Source organism: Pseudorca crassidens, chromosome 8 (assembly GCF_039906515.1).
Source record: "Pseudorca crassidens isolate mPseCra1 chromosome 8, mPseCra1.hap1, whole genome shotgun sequence".
Taxonomy (NCBI): Eukaryota; Metazoa; Chordata; class Mammalia; order Artiodactyla; family Delphinidae; genus Pseudorca; species Pseudorca crassidens.
This window is the reverse complement of record NC_090303.1, coordinates 89231321-89256343: the sequence shown is the minus strand read 5'-3', so window position 1 is coordinate 89256343 and position 25023 is coordinate 89231321. Positions and strand designations below refer to the sequence as shown.

At 40.1% G+C, this 25023-nt stretch overlaps 1 protein-coding gene across 9 annotated transcripts in view; it reads right to left on the bottom strand.

The window, feature by feature from the left end:
• Positions 1 to 25023, bottom strand: part of CALD1 (caldesmon 1) — a 181670-nt gene that overhangs the window by 26375 nt on the left and 130272 nt on the right. For 7 of the 9 annotated variants that reach the window (XM_067747066.1, XM_067747069.1, XM_067747072.1 and 4 more), the window contains 3 exons: positions 9495 to 9641; positions 4981 to 6004; positions 3616 to 3693 (listed from right to left, as the gene is read on the bottom strand). In XM_067747066.1, coding sequence (XP_067603167.1) covers positions 3616 to 3693; positions 4981 to 6004; positions 9495 to 9641 — 1249 coding nt within the window. The remainder of the gene's footprint in view (positions 1 to 3615; positions 3694 to 4980; positions 6005 to 9494; positions 9642 to 25023) is intronic. The other 2 variants (XM_067747074.1, XM_067747075.1) reach the window with 1 other exon arrangement.

Here is a 25023-nt window from a genome sequence, read left to right as displayed (position 1 = left end):
AGAGAAGGAAGCTCCTAGTCTGTCCTACAGCTTTAATAAGGCTCCTTGGTGACTATCCTTGCCTGATGGTAAATCAGTATTCATTGGGCAGGCGGGAGCAAGCAAAGTCTCTTCTCATTTTGACCTACCTTGTTGGGTATAGTTCCAGAAACTATGGACTGGAGTTTATATCCTGGTTAAGAAGTATCTGGGGATACACGTTTAAGGGTGAGGGGGTCCCATTTCAGGGAACCCTTGAAAGAAATTGTGAGTCAAATCTCATAGTTTGTGGAGCACTATACAGAGAGAAATTCCCTTTAACTGGTTTCTCCTATCTTGGAGTCTGAGATATTTCCCAGATACCTCCCAAAATGTACTACCTAATTTACCATCCAAAGATGTGTATAAAATAGATTTGTAAAACAATACATGTCTAACAGAAGAAAAATCCCTTTTTTTCAAGCTCTGCCTTTATTGGCAAAGTTATGGTAGATGGTATGCTTATATTCTCTTTGGAAGACTTTCTTAGAAAAATTCCCAATGAAATAATGATAATGATGCTGACTGCAAATTATTTTTTCTTTCCGGGAAATGAATAAAGTAATTCCATAACACTTTAAGAAGCACAGTGGGTTGGATTCTATAGCAAATTCAACCTAAGCTAATGGGATATTCTGAGCCCACTCGGAAAAGCATTAGAGCTTCTAGATCAAAATGTTACCGTGAAGAGAATCTGTGCTGATGGATTAATACGGGGTTACATATCCTGAAGGAGCTAAAGTGCTTCCTACACAGATAACACCAGCATGCTCATATGAAAGGCTCTGGTCAAATGTGATCATTGGGATAACACTATGGGTATCTGGGATATTCAGTGGGATAACACATGGGTGTATGTGTGTGGGGTGGGAATTCCAGTGACATGCCCTTGTGCCAGAGAGACACTCAGAAGGTTGTGAGCAAGTCGGAAAGGACCAAGACGCCAGTCTCTGTGCTGTATCGCTTTGCATCATTTGATTCCAGAATAGTGATAAGAACTGTTGCAAGTTACAGTTTTTCAGACTAAGTTGAATATACTTTTGCTAGATTCAGAAGCCTCAGTTCCTTTTCCAAGTCCAACGTCTACCCCATGGATATATATCCTTGCTGCTTGCTACTGGTCCATGGACACCATGGATTTCACCAGGGAGCTGAGGCTCTACCCAGATCCACTGAGTCAGAGTCTGTGTTTCACAAGCTCCCAGGTGATCAGCATGCACACTGATGTTTAGTCAGAGGCTTTGGCCTACGTGATATTAATATCAGTTTCAATGTTATATGAATAGCTCTGCTGGGAACTGTTTTCCTATTAGAGGGCAGAACAAAAAAAGAGCTCTGGGGTCAAGAACTAAAAGGAGGCATTTTATAGCACAGGGAACTATATTCAGTATCCTATGATAAACTGGAAAAGAATATCAAAAAAAAAGAATGTATATATATGCATAACTGAATCACTTTGCTGTACAGCAGAAATTAACACAACACTGCACTTCGACTATACTTCAATAAAAATTTTTTTTTTAAATTAAAAGGAGGCATTTTGTAGTTGGGGAAGAGAAAAAGCTAAATTAGGTTTCAAGGTTGCTGGTCACCAGCGATCCATCACCACAAAGAGTTAAACTGCAGTGGGAGAAAGAAGGTTTTTTGTAAGGTACTGGAGTGAGTTCTGGAAATGTTGCTCACCTGACGTTTGTGTTTACCTATCCTACGTAGCTCCTTGAATTCAAAAGAAAGACTTTTTTTGAGGGGGGGGAACAAAAAGGTGGGATGCGGGGCAGGGATGGAGGAGGGCGTTTAAAATGGCTAAATCATGTAAAATATGATTTAAAGTTATCTACATGAAGCAACTACACAAATAGCTGGAGAGGGGGAAAATCTAGTCCTTCAACTAGTAATTTATGTATGCAATGTTAAAACAGGAATAGCAGATTTTTTTAAGCTTGGGTTGAGGAGCTAATCTGTCCTCGCGTCAAAAAGAGGCCAAGTTTTGGGACACTGGAATGTGCTGGAGGGCAAACAGGGAAAGAGGCAGGTCTGAAATCATCATACCATGGCCATTATTGAACTGGGGCCTTATCTGAAAAGAGGCAAAAGGATGATTGGATGATTGCTGATGAGCTCCTTCTAGCTCACGGACATAATACATGAACACAGAATGCCTTGGTCATTAAAAACAAATCACGTCTTGGTGAACTGAGTTAAATCAGGATGAATTCAAACAGTTATTCAGCCTCTCCTGCTCCACATAAACTTAATCCCTGAATTATGATTTCATGCCCTCTTCCTTCTGGACTGAAAGATACTCCCCACAAAACACTAGCTTTAGAGATGAACCCATGTGGGATATTTCTGTTTGAGTTTAGTCCCAAGGTAATTTTCATTTTTTGGAGATGAATTTGTAGGTGTTCTTCTGTTACAAAATGAGAACTATGGTTCCCAACACGTTTAACAATTTCTTTAGCTGCTTCATTAGAGCCAAATTCAATTTTCTAGTTATTAGTATTTACTCTTTCTCCTGCTTTTAACTGGGCAGTGTTCACATTCAGTTTTCACTCCCAAGCCACCACAAGTTCTATTAGAAACAGGGAGGAACACATACCGTAAACAAAATAAACATAACATGAACTAGGAGTTCTTACTTTTTACATGAATGTTAGGAAAAAAAGTTTAAGAAAATAACCATCCCCCTGCTTAATCTCATCTATTTGCTAAATATGGATTTTTCTGTGTCTTACTCTATGCCATAATGGGCAGAGAAATGCAGCAGGAGTCCATTTGAGTTGGAGCTCAATAGCTACAATTCAGTCCCACAGGCAGAGTAATTCAAGTCTTTTTACCTTTGATACTTTAATTTTACCATGTTTAAGTACTTTGAACTTGTTAAATACTGTCACAGTTTTTAGGATTGCTTGGAACTGACATAAGCATGATGGTTAAAGCAAGGTCAGGCTTTCTGATGTAGCATTTTAATTATGTCGGGGGCATAATGACATTCTCTCTGCAGCTCTGGTCCACTGACTTGTTTACTTACCTACAGTCAAACACCCTGGCACCAGCTCCTGTGTGTGCCTCAGAAATGCAATGCAGAACATTGTGCCAAACTTTTCTTTTGAAAACCAAATATCATCTTCAGTTCATCAAATTTTTTACTGAGATGTGTGGGAGTATTTTTCCTTTGAAAAGTTAAATCATTAATCAAAGCCAGTTGGAAATATTTCATGATTGAAACAAAAGTAGGATGGCTCAAGGAAAACAAAATAGCACTTGGGAGAGTAGAAAGTGGGTAAGATTGATCAGAGGAGTGTTTTTCAAGCTTTCTGACTGTGACCCACAGTAAATAAGGACAATTTATATCACAGTGAAATACTTACTGGCCATGATGCCGTCTGATATTTTCTATCTATTTCATTTTAAAAATGCAGATTGACACATTTAGCTAATTTTGGGATGCTTTAGGTTGATTTCACCATTCAATGGATCATGAGTCATGGCTTGAAAAACACTGGATTAGAGGTTACAATTTTCATCAGACCTGAAATGTCGTGGAACACTGCTCTCTGTTGCTTTATGGCTAGGTTCTTTCTCAATGATATTTACCTCTTCTTTTTTGAAGGTAGGCTTGTCTTCTTGGGACTTTCCTCTTTTAGCTTGCATTTTAGCCCCCCTTTCTTCTTCCTTTTTATTTTCAAGAATGGTAAGGTCACTCATTTAAAAGAAGCCCTTGCTAGCTTACAAGAGTGAGAGGGTGCTCAGGTCACTCTGCATGTGGTGTGAAGTGACTTCTCTTTGGCTGTCCCAGTGCTCACATTCCCCCCCGTGCCAGTGGTTCTAAACAGCAACGTGGGATAGTTTCCTCCCCGCAGAATCTTTTCTCATGAGCCTGCCATCGTGCTCACTGAAATCTAGCGTGATGTGGTGCATCTAGTAAGTGTGGACAAATCTTGTGTGTGGTCTGGTGCATCTTGTTCCTGATCATCTCAATGGAAGCTGTGTTTATGAGCCCCTTGTAAGAAGCAGGAGTGAAAGACAACTGCAGTGCAAGGCAGACTTAGCGATAGAGAGTTCTCTATGGAAAGGTGGATACACAAGCATTTCTTTTTTCTTTTTCTTTTTTTTTTGCGGGGTAGATGGTGGTGGTACGGTGGTGGTGGTTAGGTATAGTGCTCTTAATGCAGCCTTGCAGACAGATGAAAAAATATTTCTTAGCTTACAAATATTCCCCCACCCCCTATTTCCACACTTCCTTGTGCTACATAAATTTGTGTCACCCAGATGGTAAAAGACGCAAAATGTGTGCTCTTAATTGCCAGTCAGTTTTAAGTTGATGCTACCCCAGATGAATGGCTTTCTGCAAGTTTACATTAAGCTCAGGTCTACATGATGGCAAATCAGGGTTCTGACACTTATAAAAGGTCCAAACTGCCTCCTTTCCCTCCCTTATTATCAGTTAATTCCAAGGGGGTTATTTTGCCTCCTTAAGATGATATTTCTGACCATGATTCATCATGTCAGTTTCCCACCCCAACTTTTAGCGTATTTTATTAAATGCCAAACACACAGATAAAGTGAGGAGTTATGGTCCCCCTGCCTCATGTAGACCTGTGGATAGAGATAAGTTGTTAAAAAGGAATGAGTTTAGATGCAGTGCAGAATCATAAGTCAATGCAGCACCACCACATTTGTCATCTTTGGGTTAATTCATTTTTTCTGGTATTCATAGCAACCAAGCACAGAGCAATTCACTTTTCTCTGGTTGTACCAGTAAATTTGATTGGTGGAATAGTTAGCTATCAATTGATTGCTTTATGCTTGCACATTGCTGTGACCTAAAAAAATGAGCAGCTTGCCAAATGATCAAGCACGTGGGGCTGTAGGAATGTGGGCTCAGTCCCAAATTTGATGTGCATTCCATTTCTCGTAAGTTGCAGGCATCACACATTTGGTGCAAAATGTTTACTGTACCTGTTTCTTTTGGACAGCTGTCTGAAGTTTATCTTCTTGTACTTTCTTTTCATTGACCCACTTCCCTTCTGTTTTCTCCTCTACCTTTTCCCCTTTTATCTTTTTCTCTTGCATTTCCCTTTTTTTCTCTTCTAGTTGCTTCTTACGTTTTTGCTCTTCTATCTTAGCTCTCTCTTCTTCCTCTGCCTTTGCCCTCTGCCTCTCCTCTGCTGCCCTTCTCTCCTCCTCCTTAATCCTTTCCCTCTCCTTTGCCCTCTGCCTCTCCTCTGCTGCCCTTCTCTCCTCCTCCTTAATCCTTTCCCTCTCCTTTGCCTCCTGTCTTTCTCTCTCTTGTGCAGCTGCTTTTTCTTCTGCTTCCTTTCTCGCTTTCTCCTCTGCTATTTTTTGTTCTTGCTCGATTTTAATTCTCTCTCTTTCTTCTGCTTCCAACCTGGCCCTTTCTGCCTCAGCTCTTTCCCTTGCTTCCTGTTCCATCTTTTCATTATGGGGAATCTCATGTGAGCCTTTTTCCCTCTCCTCTTCTGTCTTAGGCTCATCTGTACCGATCTGCCCATTTTTCAATGACATTACTGTTTCCTCCTGGGTTTCTGCTGCTTTCTCTTCTGCCACCACCTCTACCTGATTTTCTTCAATGCTCCCTTGCTTTGGCTTCTCCTCTTCCTCTTCTTCCTCCTTTTCTTTTTCTTCTTCCTTTTTCTCTTCAGCATCCATCCAATCATTCTTCTGGTGGGACTTGGTGACTGTTTCTGTTTCCTCTATCTCGTATCTTTCCCGGCGACTTTCGCTTTTTTCTTCCTTCTCTGCCATTTCATTTTCTGCTGTGTTGTTTTGCATTCTTCTGCTGGGTAGCAACAAACTTGCATCTGCTATTGTTGGGTCAGAATCCTTTTGGCGCTCCAGTGCTTCCTGGAGGCGTTTCTGGCGTCTTTCCTCCCGCCGGGCCAGGCGCTCCAGGAGTGCAGCCTCATCGTCGGCCTCCACCTGAGTGTCTGTGGTGGTCGTCTTGACCTCCTCGTCGGGCACACTGGACAACAGAAACAACAGCAAGGGCAGCTTGCTGATTAATCAGTCAGCTGGACTCATGTGCTGTGCCACATGGGAACATGCAGATATATACATCTCCCCATATACAACCCCATATTAGTACATTCCTGCCTGGCTTTCAATAGGCAGCATATGCAAATCTTTGCCCATGGTCTCTGTCTGGCCATGGGGAATCTATTCTGCATACTAGAAGTGCTCTGAGTATTAATGCCACCTGGGCATTTTGCCTCAAGCAACAATTGATGAGCATTAATGTGTAAATACCTCAGCTCCCCTCACCTGTGGTATCAGATAGCGCTGAGGTGCCTGTACCACAGTGGATCTTAGAGTTCCCTGGTGGAATTAAGCTCCTGATACCCACAGTGGTAATTTGCTTGGTAAATTACCTTGGTAATTACCTTGCTGGGTAGTGAAACCTTTATTGGGTTGCCTTCCCTTCTCTGTCTCACTTCCCCACACCGCTACCATTTTTTCCTGGGATCATGTTACAAGTAAACTGTGCTCAAATCTTTGTTTCAGAATCTGACTTTCAGGGAACTCAAACTAAGTCAAGAACCAAACTGAAGAAACAAATTCCTCTTGTATCAAGTAGTGTCCCCACGTGTTGCCAAGTCATCTGGAATTCCTGATCTGGATTGCTGGAACACTAAACACTTTGAGAGTATGGGAGTGTACGTTATAGTGTGGAGATGCTATACTCAGGCCAGTGACCCCCCTGGTGGAGACATCTAACTGTCCACCACAACTTATGCTCCTCTTTCCTTAGTCGCAGGGAAGTGATTGCCTGTCAAGGATTATATTTCCCACCCTCCCCTCTTCCTCGCACCTAGGTGGGGCCCCGTGACCAATAATCCCAATGAAATGTGAGCAGAAGTGCGATGTCCAGACCAGGACAAGCAAGAAGCAGAGGTACATTCTCTTCCCTTTCTATCTCTGTCTACTGGCTAGATCAGAGGACTCCAAAGCCCCTGAAGCTGACAGAGTCACAGGAGGAAAGAAGATAGGGAACCAGTTCTACCAGTCAGAAATACCCACGCTGGACTAGTATGTGTTACTGCATCAAACTACTAAAATTTGGGGACTCATTGTTAAAGCAGCTGATGTTGCCCTAACTAATAAATATACCATCTCCATTCTTTGTCAAGATTTCCATGAATAAAGGGGCTCTTGCCCTTCTTTTCTGCAGTAGACCAAAGGACAGTTAAATTTGATGTTTATAAAAAAAGAAAAAATCTCTAAAATCCAAACTGTAGCACGTCCACCACTGTGCTCACTATTGCAGGATGCTGGACACTGCCCATGCCAGGGGTGTTGGTCTTCACTGCAGGAAACAGCCAGTCATGTGATACTAGGGCTGTGACCAGAGTTGGAAGAACATGTCTTGCAATGTTTAGAAACTCCATCAAATTTCATGGTTCATACCAACCTTGGCCCTTTTGAAGTTCAAGTTCACTTAATTTTGGAAAAACATATTTCACATTTAACAACAAGAAATGGCAGACTAAAGGCTAGATTCTAAACTTTCTTGGCCTCAGCTGTTGTTGTAAGACACTGTCTCCATGAATTAGACACATAAGGATTAAATTTCTCTGAAAATGCAAATAGTTTAGAATTTAAGGGGGAAAATCTATATACATAAGGCATTTGGATCAACTGAATTCAAATAATTTTTAAGAGGTACCCCAAATTCCACAATGCTAGCTGGCTTAAAGAACTCGAGTTAAGAAACAACAGACTCTACTGAACCTTTCTTTGCTATTTATAAATCAGGACAGCAGTCAACAGGAGAAGTTGAGTACCAGTCAGTTGTTTAGCCCCAAGAATACTTATTCTTCTTGGGGCTAATTAGTATGTCAGAGGTAAATCATATGTTATCAGATCTGAATATGCGCTGCTAAAAAAAGGAATTTTGTACTCAATCAATGCATGAAATAACTAATAATAGTACAATGTGAAAAAAGAAGAGAAACACAAGTAGAAGCAAGATTTTAAAAGCTAGAAAACTATAGGCACTAGTAATTTCTTAAGGCATTGTTGATTACTCACTAATAACCAGATTCACAAAAGGCCTTAAAATGTCATTATTAAACTCTTTCTTTCCCATCCCCTTCAACTCAGAAATAGAAAAGGCAGTGAAGCCTATGTAGCCCTGATCTGTAAGACTCTGCTACCATCTTCCTAATAATGGTCAAAATTACTATGCGCAAGCACTGTGCATTTTACAGGTATTATCATCTCATTTAAATTTAACAACATTCCTAAAAGAAAGGTATGATTTTTACTTCCATTGGACTGAAGAAATACAGTTAGTGAAGAAAGGGTCAAGCTGGGATTCAAAGCCAGGTAGTGAACCCCAGAGAACCTCTTTGCTATACTCTCTCCCTAATCAGGAGCTCCTTACCGAGGGACAAAGTCTGTTTTTCCACCTAACCAAGAAGCTTCCTGATTGAATCATCCTGCCTGCCAGCATGTTCACTACTGCCTTCAGAAACCCTCTGTGTACCCACTCAAATTCACGTTAAAGAGGCCAGAACTCTTTCCCTTCAGAATTTTCTACACAGATTGAATGAAGGGGATTATCAAATACAGTGCCCTCCCACCACACACAAAATGAAAGAATCTAAAACCAAAGCCACACAAAAGGTCTTACATGGTGACTGCATTATATTTAACCAGTCCACAATTTAAAAATAAAATTATTTTTTTCTCCATTCCCCCTCCCCATCTTTTCTATACCTTCGGGGCATATAAATGATATATACTAACTATTAGCGTAATGCACTGTGTGACCTTGTATGTGTGAACTTGTAAAGGCCCCTTTTGAAAAAGTTGAACTTATTAAGTATTCTCGACTTTCCTGATTTCTACCAGGACTGGTATAGGAAAAAATGTAGTACTAAACTCATGAGCTTGTTTGAATAATTACATTAAATTAAACGGGATTCTGCACCTTGTTGAATATTGTAGAGATCAAAGGATACTGGTTTAGGGTGTATATCAGGAAAAGTAAGACATTTGCAATTCATGCCTACTTCTAAAATTCAAGTATTATCTGCTACTGGTAGGTACAGAGGACTATTAAACGAATACATCTTCAGTTCAAAACAGATAACAATACCCTAAAGAATGAAGGTAAATAGTTTTCCTTATTTAAGCATATAACCCACGATTTTTAGTAAATAAAAAATTTACTAGATTACAAAAGAAAATAAAATCCTTCAACTGGGGTGTGTTTAGGGGATGGGATGCGGGGGGGTGGGGAGAAAGGAGTACTGGTGTCCTAATGTCTAAATCAGATCGACTGTCCAATCTGGTTAGTTGCCTAAAACGTCCACAGAAGAATTAAACAAGCTAGAAAAACGGAAAGAGTTGAATTGGGCTGAGAAGGGGATGCTTTGCCCGACACATTCCTTTCATCAGACAGGCTAAGAAGCACCTGGAAAAATTCTCCCTTCTGAAGAGGACAGTACCTGTTCTGGGTATTGACCTCCACTTGGTCAGTCACCTGTCCCAAGGATTCTTCCTCTTGCTTCTGCCGCAGCCTTTCCTGCCGGGCACGGCGGCGCCGTTCCCGGGCGGCCTCTTCCTCATCATCGTCGTTCCGCTGGTAGGCGATTCTGTAACATCACAAAGACAACTTCTTGAGCTTGCCAACTGCCCACGATCTTCACCAACTTCTTGGAAGGGTCGACACTGAGCTTGACTACTTACTGAGCCATAGAGTTCTAAAAGGATGGTTCTGTTCCTTAAGTTTAGAGACCCAATCTGACTAGTTTTTAAGTATCTGAAAAGCATTAGTCCAATAGCTACAGAGGATAATTTACAATGACCAAATAACAGCTTAAACTAAAAAGTTTACACAAAAGCAACTGCCTTTGGAGACTGTGGGTTAGCATGTTTAGATTTCTTTACTCAGCTGATGATTAGCATGTTAAGATTTAGAAGCAGAAATCCAAAGAGCTGAACTGAAAGTACTGAAAACACTTATTGAAAAGATTCAGCATGTTGTATGAATTATTTGTGGATATGTTGTCACAAAGGTCAGAAAAGAATCAAGTTATGTTAACAAACCAGGACTTTGGCATTAATAAGCCAAATAGCCAACTAAACTCCAGAGCAGGATATCCTTTTTGCTTGGATTTAATTTTTTTCCTTTTTGTTCACTTTCACTGAAGGAAAGTGTTATTGACAACTGATAGGAGGCTTCACAGTCAGTGCAGTGCCCTCTAAGGCCGCCTGTTTTGTTCTAAAACTGCTTTAGTGTCCCACTACCCACACGCTGGGCACATCTTGGGAGCCCACAGGTGTGTATTTAGATAGAAACCTAAGGGCTAAGGCCAGTAGAAGAGGCGCAGAGGGTTTCACATGCATATATGGTATTTAGCTTTCCTAGTTTATCAGAAGCAAAGAACTATTTAGGGAAATTATACAATCAATATCACTAGTTAGATACGTTTCCCCTAATATTTATTCCCAAGTAAAGAATCGGAGCTGGGGAACTCCAGATGCTCAGACTCGTGAGGAGATAGCCTGCGTGGTCAACCTGGCTGTTTTGGAAGGAGGACTGTGTACTGACATACAGAGTGCTGAGAAGGCATGGCAGTGCTGGCTGGCCCAGGGACAAGCTGGCCTGATGGATACATGGGATGCAATGGAGCTGCATTGTGCAGCAGACTGCTTTTTACCTTGGAGAGTTAACATGCTTTTTTACAGTGTTACTTACATATCTACCAATAGAAATCCAGGTACGTAAACGTTTCATACTTATCAATAATGACTAAGCTAAAATAATTTACAAATGAAAGAAAACAAAACAGCAGAATCACATAATTTATACCAACAAAACGAACCTAATATGACTGATGGTTTGCTCATGTTCGATTTACAAACCAGGTATTTTTAGATCCAGTACTTTACTTTACCTGTCTTTTGACTTCAATAATACAAATGCTAGGAATGTTTCTGACCTTACAAAAACAAGATGAACAGTTCTGAAGGTTGGTTGGTTTGTTCTTTGCTACTTAAGAAACTCTGACTTCATACTTGCTAAAATGTGCTAGTGCGCGGTATTCAAATGCCAATATAAATAAACTGTCACTTAGTAATTCTATAAAGCTGACTGTTTTATTTCCACAAATACGGAGAGAAGGGCGGTGTGATACAGTTAAAGGATAACTAGGTTAATACTCAGAAAACCGAGTTTCTAGAACTGGTCTCTCCCCAGCTTGCAGCCCTTTGATTAACCTGCATTAAACTGCCTTGTCTGTAAGTGGGTGACAATCAAATGAAATCATGGGTGTATTGTGGTAAGGCATACTACAGTGTAGTGTTCTGTTGTTATTAGGAAAGTGCAGTGGAGGAGCTGCTTTGTGAGGAAAGATGAGTTCAATTTTAGACTTGTTGAATTTGAGGTGACAGCATGACATGCTTTGAATGTTCCTTTCTAATTCAATCACATTGTAGTTTGCAGTTGAAAGCCCTTCCCAGTGGTTTGGCTTCAGTCTTCAGATTCTTGGCCTCATATTCCTTTGGCTTATTTCTCAGTAGACAGCTTTAACCACAGCAGGGAGAATGAGTCCTTAATGACTGCTTCCCAAGCTAATCAAACAGAAAGTCTTAATTTGCCCTTCTACGTCTCTGGATCAGCCGTGAGGTCTTGGCTATTACTTGGGGCCTTGCTTTTCCAAGACAAGCAAAAGACACATAAAAGCTCCATATGGGACACCCTATGGCAACAACAAAACCCTCCCCGCTCCTAGATGGAATCTCATTTGAAGCCCTTAATTTCCCACTATACTTGAACCTCTCAGAGGTGTTCCTCTCCCTCCTCCCACCCACCCAATGTGCTTCATGGTGGATGCTGTTGGCTTTTAGTTCTGACACGACCTAGATATGCCATCTGTCTCAGCCAGGTCACGCTCAGTCTTCCTTCATCTTTGGTTTCTCATTGGAGGCATGGCCTTCCACATTCAGATCACTGCCCCTGTCTCTGCTAACTCTTCTTGCTTCATACTACTTAAAATTTATCATCACTTTGCATCGGTAGACTCTTACCTAGGATACACAGTTGCCAGAGCTAGATTTTTGAGGACCTTTTGTTGCTACTAATAAAGAAACATGTTAAAATTGTTTTTCATAGTTAAAAACAAAAAAGGAGCCAAAATGTTTTCATGGCATTTTGAATCAGAATGTGCCCGGCTGCTGGCTCAATAACATATCAGTTGACTTTGTAAGTGAAATTGTGCCCATGCCAAATGACTTGATATGTGTAGAAATTCTTCAGATGTGAGCCTCCCTACTTCAGTCCTCAGAGGGCAGAGCACACAGCGGTTGCTTAGCTTTCAGGCCTCTCCCACGGCAACTACCTTTCATACTACTACCAGAGGTTTGTTACTTTTCTTTCAAAATGGAAAAACCTTAGTTGTTAAATTTTTTCTGATTCTAAAGGTAACATGCACTTATTATTTTCTTAAACCAGACATTAAAAAATGTACAAAAGAGAAAGTAAAAGTCAGTTCCCTAATCCACTACTCAGATATGAACATGATTAACAATGTATTCTACCAGAACTTTTCCTTTGCATGCATAGATATTTTAATTTTTAACAAAGTGAGATCATGTTATATATACTACTGTAGAAACAGCTTCTTTAATTTACCTTATTTATGACTATTTTAACACATTAGCAAAATATAATTTCCAACAGCAACACAGTATTCTATGACTAGATGTACCTAGTGGATGTATGTATAGGGATGTACTATAATCTATTTAACCAGACTTCTACTGATGGGCAGTTAAGGTTTTTCCAAATTTATGTTCTTATAAACAAGGCTGTAAAGGACATCACTATAGATATACTTTTACCACTTGTTCAATTACTTATCTAGGAAAAATTCTCAAAAGTTAGAATTCCTGAGTTTAAGATATGCTCATTTAAAGGCTCTTGTTACACATGGACAAACTGCCCTCCAGAAAGGTATGTAACATCAGCAACGTATGAGTGCTAATTTCACCATAACAAGAATTTATCCAAAAAGACAGATGAGAACACCACATCCTTAATATGTCCACATGATAGCACAACAACTCTGCTTTAGGCTTCAGTTAAAGACAAAATGTTAACATTCTAACTTTTCACACACCAGATTTAAATGTATTTGAAGTGCTGCTGACTAGTAAAAATCATACCTAACCACCCACTGGGTTGTAACAAAAGCATAACAATCCATTTGTTCTTTCTGTGAAACTTCAGCAGATGCTGGCAGTAACCAGTCTACTGTATTGTACACTATAAAGACAACTGATGTTCCCAGATGATTCAGAAGCAGCAGAGGACTCGAAGTTCCTCGGAATCATCTGAGAAAGATTAAACTATGTTGATTAGAGTTTTAATCAAATGCATTTTACTTAAAAAATGAGTAATCCCAAATGATAATGTAAAGCACCTTTTATTAAATAAAATGTTCAATCGACTTTCCCACCCAGGCTGGGTGTCAGCAGGTTTACTCTGGAGTATTATGCTTTGTTTCTGGGTAATTGCCTTTGCTCATCTCTTAGAGGACACTTGGGGAAAGGTAGGATTGATCTTACTGCAGGAAGCCCAGTGCTGCTGGCAGCAAAATGGCTCATCAGATATTCGGGAGAGAGATGATCTTGTGTGTGTTTGTGTGTGTGTGTGTGTGTGTGTGTGTGTATCAGTAAGTGCTGAACAATCTCAGAAGTCCATAATAATTACATGATGTTATTTGATTGTGTCAGTGGTATGAAAAAAGCAGAAAGGTCTGGCTTTTCTTCCATTCCCAGAACCACTGCCTAAATATCCTGGTGTTATATTATAAGAAAAAACAGGTCTATGCAATGGGAAAACGCTCTTGGAATGTTGTGGCTTTCACACCAAAGACTTTTTAAGTCTTTACCACCAGACCTCTACTGCCTCAGTGTATTCAAATAACACTATAATCATGTTACAAGCTGTGCCTTTTAGATAGAAAGTTCAAATAAATAAAAGTATTGCAGACATGGCAAATAATGAAACCACTGAGGACTCAGCGTCTTTACATTTGGCTGGGCCAGGGTCTAAATGGACACTAGATGAGATAAAGAGGAAGTGGCAGAGGCTTCCACAGTAAGACACTGGAGCAAGGCACTAGCTGTCACCTTGCCCCAATGTTCCCCTCACCCCAGCTTCTCCAATAAATATTTCTCAAGACTTGCTCAACACTGGCAAAATTCTTACTGTAATTTCATCTACAGTATAGAGTTTTTTAACCCTGTGTTCTCCATAGTGTGAAGAATGTTACTCTCATTTCCTTTCATTTTGTCTGTTTTTTTTTTTTTATTTTGCTATTTTCTGATTTGAGACTCCAGTACATGATCCTTAAAGTTTTCAAGTAAAAATGCGGGCAATAACATTTTATTAACAAGACAAGATCTCTTATCAGGAAACCATGTTTAGAAATAGAACAAGAACAAGTAATAACCAGTTTTATGAGGGGGCTGATTTTATTACAAGTTTAAGAGCACTAAAGAAAAGATTTAATTTTCTATATCTTACAGCCATGGTTACTAACATTTAAAGAATGTGAATCTCTTTAAAATATCAAGAAAAATTAAAATATCATGACAGTTGCTTATAGTTTTGTTATTTATTAAAAATGTTTTATAAAGTCTATAAACTCAACACTGAATAAAAAAGGAATCTGTATCTTATAAACCACTGTATTTATACATATTTGCAGAGCAGTCTTTCATACCTGAAACAGTTATTTATCAGACTACAGAAAATAAATTTAGGAATCTCTTCCAGTAACTTCACCACTGGAGAACCACTGGTATATAGAAAGAGATTACGAGTGCCACTGAACAGACTCTGACTTGTCCCCTTCAAGCTCTTTTGCATCCTTTAACATTCCTTGTGCTTGGTAAGCACACATACACAGACACAGACACACACACAAACCCACAGGTTAAGTGAGGAAAACCTCAGAGAAAATAAAAGGCTCAAGGCACAAAAATGAAGCCCGTGTACAAAAGACTTCTAGAGATCTCCCTTCAGATCAAAGTTTCCAAGTCTCTCTGTTTTCCTTAATTATTTCTGCCACACTCCTATATTTTAAAAAGAGAATGTTGCACCTAAAATTCCAACAGAACAAATAAATTCGCTACCTGAAAGAAGGACTCCTACCAGTACTTCATCATTCGTGAATTCACAGTAACTTATAGGCCAGCAGACACTTGGCGAACCCTAAGATCTGCTTTCATCTCCCTGCATCCCCTTGTACCTCTTCTTTCGTGCAAGGAGTCATCCGAGAGAAGGTGGTGCTGGTTGAAAAAGATTCCAGGTTGTAACTGTGACACTCAATCCCAAACACCATCCTGCCCCCAGCTTTCTGCAGCTGTACGTTCCCCACGCAGGCCGGACTCAGGAGGAAGACTGACTGGGGTTCACATCTGCAAAGGACTTCTTAGTCAATTACATTTCTCTGATTTCCATCACTCTTGGTTCTGCCAATGTCATTGTCTTAACCTGGGTCTTAATATGGGATCCAGCTTAGAGTTAAAACCTCATGTGGGTTGAAAATGTGGTCATCAGCTATTAGGAGGCAAAATGATTCATACATACTTTCAGTATTGTTTTCCATGTACCAAAAACCCCAGTGACTTTCTTTCATAATATGAAATGCAAGCGATTCTCCAAACATATCCAATTAGCCCTGTGAATTGCTCAAATGCTCTTAGTAAAATTTCAGGCAATGCAGGAGGGAAAATCCTGACCTGCTGAAATGAATCATATTTGCTCTGCAGATTTATTGTATATTTGAAAGTTAAAAGAGGTTTATAGATACATTCCAGGCTCTTAAATATGATTTTGTTTATATATATGTGGTGTCTGTAAAATGTTGTGGTTTCATTTAATGCACATAAGGTCCAATTCTCAATGTTTTTCCCTTGGATTCCTTAAAAGAAAGGCATTAAAAATTACAGTGGAGGAAAAAATCAAGAAAATAAAAATATTTTCTGGTCAAAATATGTTTAGAAATGGATTAATAGCTAATAGTCAATCGGTCTATTAGTAATTAATATAGGATAGAATGAAAGAAAGCCTCCCTCATTTAGAATATATGTGTGTGTATATATATATATATATTTTTTTTTTTTTTCTGATAGGGAAGGTAAAAATATGCTGAATTTCACTTAAGGATTCATTGCTATGTCAGGGGTGTGCCTTTTATGGGAGTGCAAGCATGCAAGGGGATATATTACTCTGAAGAAATTTACCCAGGAAGAGAGGTATGTCCCACCCCATCTCCCTGTACACACACACATTTGAGAATTACTAAGGTTTGCAAACCAGCCACAAATTTTGGTTCTCAACAGTAAGACACTGTGTGCTTGCACACTTCAGTGTTCTCATATATGTTGTCACCACAAGTTATCACCAGCAGCCTACCGTATGCTTTATATAATGGTGACATCCCATAATCACATGAGTTTCTATAACCACAGACCATGGTGGGGAAACATGTCGCGGAGCAGAGTAGAAAGAAACAACATCAGGCAGTGGGAGAAAAACCTCTTCACCTTGCCTCCACACACTCTCGTAGAAGGCTGGTTCTTAGTATCATTATGACTGTGACGTCCTGTCAAACAAACAGATCAGCTCTGATTGATCATGTATGGTTAGAGGGAACTCAGGGAGTAGGGTGAGTTCTGATTCTGACTCAGGGTTGTGTGGCTAGCTAGGGCTTACGGGAACACGGTTCTCAGAATGGTCCTGCTCTGGGACAGGCAGACCCCTAAGCTTAGAGACTCCTTGCTGAATTGATACAGATAGTCATTTGTATCAGGAAATTTTAAAAAGATGAATTCTAACTGTTTCGGGTCAGTATTTTAAATTAAAAAGACGTTTAGCATGAAATATATTGTACCTATGAATGAGTGTATAGTACACCACCACTTAAAAGAAGAATAATGAACCAAACACCCATGTACCTACTACCCAGCTTAAATAGCACCAGCACTTTGAAGATCCTTATGTGCCCTTCCTCAACCCCATTCCTATCTCTTTTTAAATGCCTCCAAATAACCTCTAACCTGGATTTTAATTGTTCTCTTGCTTTTCTTTGTAGTTTTACCCCCAAGGGATGCATTCCTAAACAATTCATTGTTTAGTTTTGCCTTCTTGAACTTTATGTGATCATACTATATGCATTCTGTGACTAGTTTCTTTCACCCTACATTATGCTTTTGAGATTCATCTATGTTTATATGAATAGGTATAGTTTATAATGACAGATGAGATACAGGATTTCCCAAACATTTCTTGAGATTATAGTTTGGATGAGATAAATGTCTAACTTTTTATTCAGCTGGCGCCATGTTCTTTTTTAAAGTCCACAGATATTCAGTAGAAATAAAATGAATAGAATCCGGATTATTTCTTACTGAATTGCTGTTTTTTCACATTTATTTTTTAAAGGAATAATTCATCTGTTAAATCTACTGAACACAGATTTTGGAGGGATAATTCCATGGCAGTTTCCTGAGATAAACTAAAATCTATTTGTTCTGTCACAAACAGGACCGAATTTGCACCACTCCCACTATCCCACCCTATTCAAACGATAAGCTTGGTCATAATACAAACAGTTCAGTTTTTAATTTATAAATGTTTAGAAAGTGTAGGTATGGAAAGAGAAGATTGATGACGGAGAAGATATATTTTACTGCTCACTTGATAAGTCAAGTTAAGCTTTGATTTGAAATGAATGACAAGGAGTAAGAGAAATGTTTAAGTGGCTAGTAAGATAATTAAAATAAAGTAACCAAACTTTCCTCTCTTTTAACTCTGATTTGAAATTCAACTGGTATAAAATGTGGCTGATACAGGATAAACCCAATTACTACCTATGTTTTCATAAACATTACCTTTTCTTCATCCCCAACCTAGGATTCTTTGTCTAATAAGAGTCTTAAATAAAATATTATCATTAATAAACTTGGGCTTTTAAAAATGTTGTCATTCAAAAGTAAAATCTGATTTGGGGTTGTTTTCTGACTGTTGTATCTATTAAAGGACAATCTTGGTTTAATGTTAATAGTAGATGTGGACAATAAACCTTGGGCTTAGGTAATTTATTTTCAAGTAAAACATGATAAAACACTTCATCAGACCTGGGTGCCTACTGGCAATGCTGCATTCTGCCAGTTCTTTCTCTTGCATGTAGGTCTGAACATGGATATTCAGCTGATGAAAAACACTGCCTTAGAGCGGGGTGCAGGTAAACCACATGCCCAATGGCCAACTTGGATGCAACTGCGTCTGACCACAGATGTATTAACAAGCAGATTCTTTACACAGTCAAAGACAAACTCCTAGACACAGAAACTTCCATTGCCATCTTCAAATGTAAAAACATGAACTCATTTTAGATGAGTCTTATACTTAGCGTGATCTAGAAATTAAAATATTACCCCCAAATTTGAAATATTTGTGTGATGCAGTACAAAGGTTCATAATTTCATGTGGTGGGGCTTTGAATTATGGTACTGCTATCACATTGCTAAACACTGGACAAAAGAAACAAAGTGATTGGGAAAACAAAAACAAGATGTCCTTAAGTGGAGATTATGAACCTGTGACTAATTAGAAGGAATTCCTGTAAGGGAAAGCGGTATTTCAGACATGCTGACGGAAATGGTACATGGCATGTGGGTACTGCTAACTGAAGTCACATGTCCTGTGTCAGCTGAGAGGATTCTCAGCATCCTCTCTACGCAGGCAGTGCTTAATGCAGGGAAATTTATGGGTAATGGATTTTCATAACAGGCCTTTTATGATCCTCTCCTCCCCCAAAAGTGCCCTCTGGAGCTTTCCTGCTTCCACTCTCATTTTTCTTAATTGGAAAAAGATTTAGTATTCATTTCCTCTTTCCCAGTGTTCTTTTGGCTCAATTTCCCTTGGGGGTGGCATGGCCTCCCATCATTCCCCCCCCCACCCCGCTTTTGTCCTTCCTCTCTCCTTCAGAAACAGAAAGCTCAAATACACTGATAGATATGACACTGGAGCATTGTTTCCAGCAACTCTGGTGAGTGAAGGGACTGTTATTCTAACAAGAAAGCATACTTTGGGGTGATTACTACCTCCCCAACTCCAGCAGTATTACACAACCTTACCTAACATCCAGCTGGCTCATAGCTAGAACTGCAGAGTTTTGTTTACAAGTGGTAGCAAGTAGAAAGACAAACCTTGAATAGAGACAGGAAATGGAAAAATGAAAGGCCAAATCCTGAACTTTGGACCTAGGTGAAGAACATTTATTCTTGTAGGGGACTTGGGAGCCAATGGCTGTCAATGGGTCCAACCTCCCTACTGTTATGAAAAGAATTCAAGGACTCTGCTCTGCACTTGGTGGACCATCTTCCTAAGTCAACAGAAACCTTACCTACGATGGGGCCTGCTCCATGTGGAAGGAATAAAGCAGATACCTATTTGTTGTGATTTGGTAAACAGCCAGCCTGACCAAACCAAACCAAACCAAACCAAAAGACCTCCCTAGTTAAAGTTAATAGAAGATCCCTATGAAAATGTGAACATTTAAATAGATAAAGTAATATTAAATAACTAAGCTCCCACATTTGTGTGTGTGTTAACTGAATTAGATCACCGACAGCTGAAGAATCAGACAGCCGGGGCTCTGAGAGAGAGAAACATGGGCATTAGAGACATTCTTAGATAGCACTTAAATTGCTTGAGGTACCTGTCCTGCAACAGCAGATCGACACCCCAACAATAGAGTATAAACCAATACAATCACTAGTTCTTTAAAATTGTTACCTAGTACAGGAGGCACTGCTTCAGTAGGGGAGATAACTGACTTTACCCTAAAAATATTTTTTTCTAAAAATAAATTACAAAGTTACAGCATTGCGTTGGTTTATAGGTTTCTGATCTCGTGTATACTCCTCTCTACAACCAAACCACTGATCCGCGTAGCACCTAGACTTTGAAGGGAGGACAGTTAAATTCAAGTGGGACATCAGAGTGATGGGCTCTGAACAGCCTAGATTCTGAGGAGGTGCTGGTGGGAGATGTACCAGATATGAATGTGGCTTCTTAACTTACAGAATTGGGGTGCTGGTTGGTAATGCTACTCAAACACGCAAATTGACACCTAGGTGACTGGAATTAATGCATTCATCCAACACACATTTATTGAGTATTTACTCTATTCAAGCCACTGAGGGTGGAAACTAAGGTGAAAACCCTGAAAAGAATTTATAATCTGGTAGGGAAGCTAAGACAGGTGTAAGAACATAATAATAGATAGAATGCGGTAAATATCATGAGATGTTGATAAAGTGATCTAAAGTTTAGAGGAGGAAGAAGACGATTCCAGCTAAGGGATCAGAGAAGGCTTCGTGGTACCTGAGCTAGATCTTTTAGGATTGGGGCTGGGGGGACAGAAGAGGATCTTTCCACATACAGAGAGCTCCAATAGCAAGGCTGCAGAGTCAGGAAATATGGACATGAGAAAGCAAACAATCCAGTCTGGCCGGTGCTTGGAGTACATGAAAGGTATTAGTGAGGCTCCAGTTGTGCTTGGCACATACAGAAGGACAGCTTCCAGTAACTGGAAGAGTAAACCAACCATTTTACAAAGCGTAAGAGGGGTGCTCCTTCCATTGCGGTGGCCCTACGGAAACACACAGGGAGGATTTTCTAGTTTCAGTCTCCACTCCAGGTGTTTCATGTCACTCTGCAGCTTTCCGTGAGAAATAAAGGGCTAGCTACCCAATATCAAGGGCTCCATAAATCTTAGCTGCAAGAGGAGACTTCAGTTCAGCAAATCCTACGATCATTTAGAACAGAAGCACTGTGGAGGATCCTTCAAGAGCAATAAGCTGTGATTTCCAATTTTTCAGAGTGGCATTTATGTCTTTTTTTTTTTTTTTTTTTTTTGCGGTATGCGGGCCTCTCACTGTTGTGGCCTCACCCGTTGTGGAGCACAGGCTCCGGATGCACAGGCTCAGCGGCCATGGCTCACGGGCCCAAACACTCCGCGGCATGTGGGATCTTCCCGGACTGGGACACGAACCCGTGTCCCCTGCATCGGCAGGTGGACTCTCAACCACTGCGCCACCAGGGAAGCCCTATGTCCTTTTTTATTCTCCACTGTCTTGTACTCACTTTGCCCACATAGAGTAAATCAAATTTTTACTTATTCTGCTTGTTAATCAGATCCCAGGTGCAATCCACCACTGTGGCAAGCTGGCAAGATAGTAAAACAACAGAATCATTAAACTAGAAGGAATTTTGGAGGTTACTTTCAATCCATGCTACACACGGTAACCTGGGGTTGAAGAGGTGAAGTGACTCACGCAACTCCAAAATCAGAACTAGACCCAGGTCTTTAGATCCCACACTTGTTTTCTTTCTAACCTATGACACCGTATCCGCTTTCTTAGGGTGTTCTGTAGACTAACAAATAGCTCCAGTCATCTAAGCCAGGGACTGGCCAACTATGGCTCAAGGGCCGAATCTGGCCCACATTCTGTTGTTGTAAATAAAGTTTTGCTGGAACATAGTCATTCCTGGATTGTCTATGGCTGCTTTCACCCTTTAATGCCAGAGTTGAGTAATTGTGACAGAGTGTATTTCCCACAAATTTGAAAATATATACCATCTAGCCCTTTACAAAAAAAGTTTGCTGATCCCTGATCTCAGCCAATGGTCCTGAAATTTTTTTATAGTGTACTATCAGTTAAAAAATTTAAGCATATATATATATGTATATATATATACACACACATATATGCATATATATGTATATATACACACATATACACATATATAGTAACTTATTTATAAATTATATACATGTAGTGCTGTTTAAATGTTTATAGATTTATAACACAGGAAAAAGATATGACAACAAAACAAAACATATTTAAAGTAAGTTTAATTTATTAATGTCCATAAAATCTTTTGTGAAAACTCTTAGTTTAACACACTGAGATAATTTGAAAATCTGGCTATAAGTTCTATTTATTTTGAAATTTGGTTTTAAATGACAGTAATAACTTAATTTTTTAAAAAAGCCCCTAAAAGATATGTAGAGACAAGTGGAAAGAACACATCACTGGCTTGGCATTTGAAGCATGATACTAATACAGTCAATCTGCCCCACCAACCATGCAGTTTTCTGTAAACTTTAGGAAATTTATGCCTGTCCTGATATCAACTAGTTGTTTGTTCAGAGTCATCCAAAGGCAGTTTTACATTTTTAATAAACGTCTAAACTGAGATGTTTTACTTGGGAGGTTTTTAAATAGATAAGAAAATGTTGGTTCCAAGGTGAGGTGTGAAGATCAATACTCTTAGGTAGGTTACATGTTTACATCTGTTCGGACAAAAAAAAAAAAAAAAAAATCACAAAGCAATGGGGTCATTTCCCGAAAGATCTCTCTGCTGCATGAGTTTCTTCTAAAAAGCAGTTATATTCCCTGCTGTTTGTGGACAGCTCTCCTTTGCTGAAAGGCACAGGTGAAGTGCGTGGCTCAGAAGCTAAGCGCTCATACACACTCACAGCATTAGTGACAGCTCCACTGCGTTCTCAGAGTCTCCCTGGGCTCATGTGGTCAGTGTTCCCTTCGACCTGCAGTTTCTGCAGAAATCCTTTTAAGTCCAGAAACCTGAGTCCATTTCATGAAGGTTAGTTTACTTTAAACTAGATAAGCTATACCATCAGTATATGCACTTACCCAGTTACAGGTAAACTGCAAGGATGTGAAAGGACAGGGGCCGCCCTCCCCTCTGGGGGCGGAACGCCTGCTCTTCCCTCAGGACCAGTCGCACATGGTCAGAAATATGGACTTAGCGAAGGTGCCAGGGCCAGAAAGCATAATAAGCATCAGTAGTGCTTCATTTCCAATTAGTTTAACTTCGTTTATACTCTCTTGCCTTCTTTTCTTTGACCGTGCTCTCCCCTGCTCTCCATTTTTACCTAGAGGGCTCTTCTTTATCCCTCATGGCCAGCTCATACCTGTGTGAGGCCTTACCAGACGTAATGAAGGTCAACTGGAAGGAACTCTTTCCCTCCTGGGAAATCGTTGCTGTTGTTCCAGGTATTTGTCAATATTGCCTTATTGTTATTTGTGTATCATCCTATCTCTCATACTATGTCATGTCTGTTGAAATCAAGAGTCATGTTTGATACATATTTTTAGCCCTCCTCCCCAACGTGTTTGTAGGTATTTGATAAGTATTTTTAGTAATGAATTCAGGAAAGGCATATGGCATAAGACACTGAGCAATGGCTAATTAACAACGATGAAGGCTAATTCAGTTCGCTGGATATGAGGCGAACTGCCTAAGTTCATATGGATTTAACTGAAACAGATATGGAAAGGACAAATAGGTCAACATGAAGCCATTTAAAAGTCTTAGTGTCGGGGCTTCCCTGGTGGCGCAGTGGTTAAGAATCCGCCTGCCAGTGCAGGGGACACGGGTTCGAGCCCTGGTCCAGGAAAATCCCACATGCCGTGGAGCAATGAAGCCCGTGCACCACAACTACTAAGCCTGTGCTCTAGAGCCCGTGAGCCACAACTACTGAGCCCACGTGCCACAACTACTGAAGCCCACATGCCTAGAGCCCGTGCTCTGCAGCAAGAGAAGCCACCGCAATGAGAAGCCCACGCACCAAAACAAAGACTAGACCCCACTCACTGCAACTAGAGAAAGCCCGTGTGCAGCAACGAAGACCCAACGCAGCCAAAAAAAAAAAGTCTTAGTGTCAAATATAGGACAACAATGCTTCCCTAAAGGACAGATCAATGAAATGTGACTCAGTTTAGTGAATAGGGAAAGGCCAACAATTCTATATTAGGCTCATGAGTATTTACTGAGAAAATGACATTTAAAGTTATTAGAGCATTGTCAGTGGGAGAAGCCACCCCCAAAGGATGTCCCAAAGGCATGTGTGCGGCATACACACACAGTCATTCAGAAGCTTTGTGAGTCTCCAAGAAGGCAGACACTCCACCCTGGTTTGTGAATATGAATCAGGAAACCTGGCTGTGCCCACGGCCATACTGCATTGGCCATGGGACTTGCTCTGACCATGAGTTCCAGTAGCTGAAGCCTGATCGTTCACCGTGGGAAGGAAGGACCTCTCAAGTCTGAACTTCAACACTAGGAAGTGATGGAACAGAGTCATATTAATCTGACCTGGGAGTGCTAGTGGCAGCTTCCATGCTATGCTTGGAGATAGAAGAGGGTTAGCAAAAAATACAGGAGGTAGAACGTCAATACCTCACCTTTCTCTCAATTCCTTCCCATCAGAAGTTGGAAACAGCTACTAGTCAAAGCCATCTTGCCAGTGTCTCTGTGGGTAGGTACCTGGAAAATTTAGCTCACTGGCCAAAGATGCCAAAGTTTTAATGCATTTATTGTAAATTTGTTTCTCATTTGAATGCTATTTTCTCTGTAGATGGCACGATGTTGCTACTATGTACAGAAAGTCCCCTTGAGTTTAGAGCTGGAAAATGTATGTTTTCCTGGGTAAGAAGAACCAAATGGTTATGGACAAGAAAGATATTTGACTTTTGAATATAGTCAATAATCAGGGACTAAAGTCAAACTGAGTCAACCCGTGTTTTCTAGTCTGTTTGTGGATCCTGGCCTGCTTCAAGAGCTTATGTGTGCGTGAGTAAGTGCACCTGCACACCTGCCATCAGCCTGTCTCTGTTCCTGTCACATCACTGGCCTTGGTGTGGCTCATGAACAGAGCAGAAACTCTTTGTTTTCCTGTTACTCTGGTGCATGCCTTTCCCCCCATAAATCCCTCTTGTATCATCAACCCTTATAAAGTCCTTATATCCCTCTATATTCTCTCTACTCTCACTATCAAGCCTATTATTGGTTTTGGCCTTTTGCAATGTCTGTGGAAAGCAAAAATAATTCAGTACAAGCAAGTTTGATTTAGCTGGTCCTTT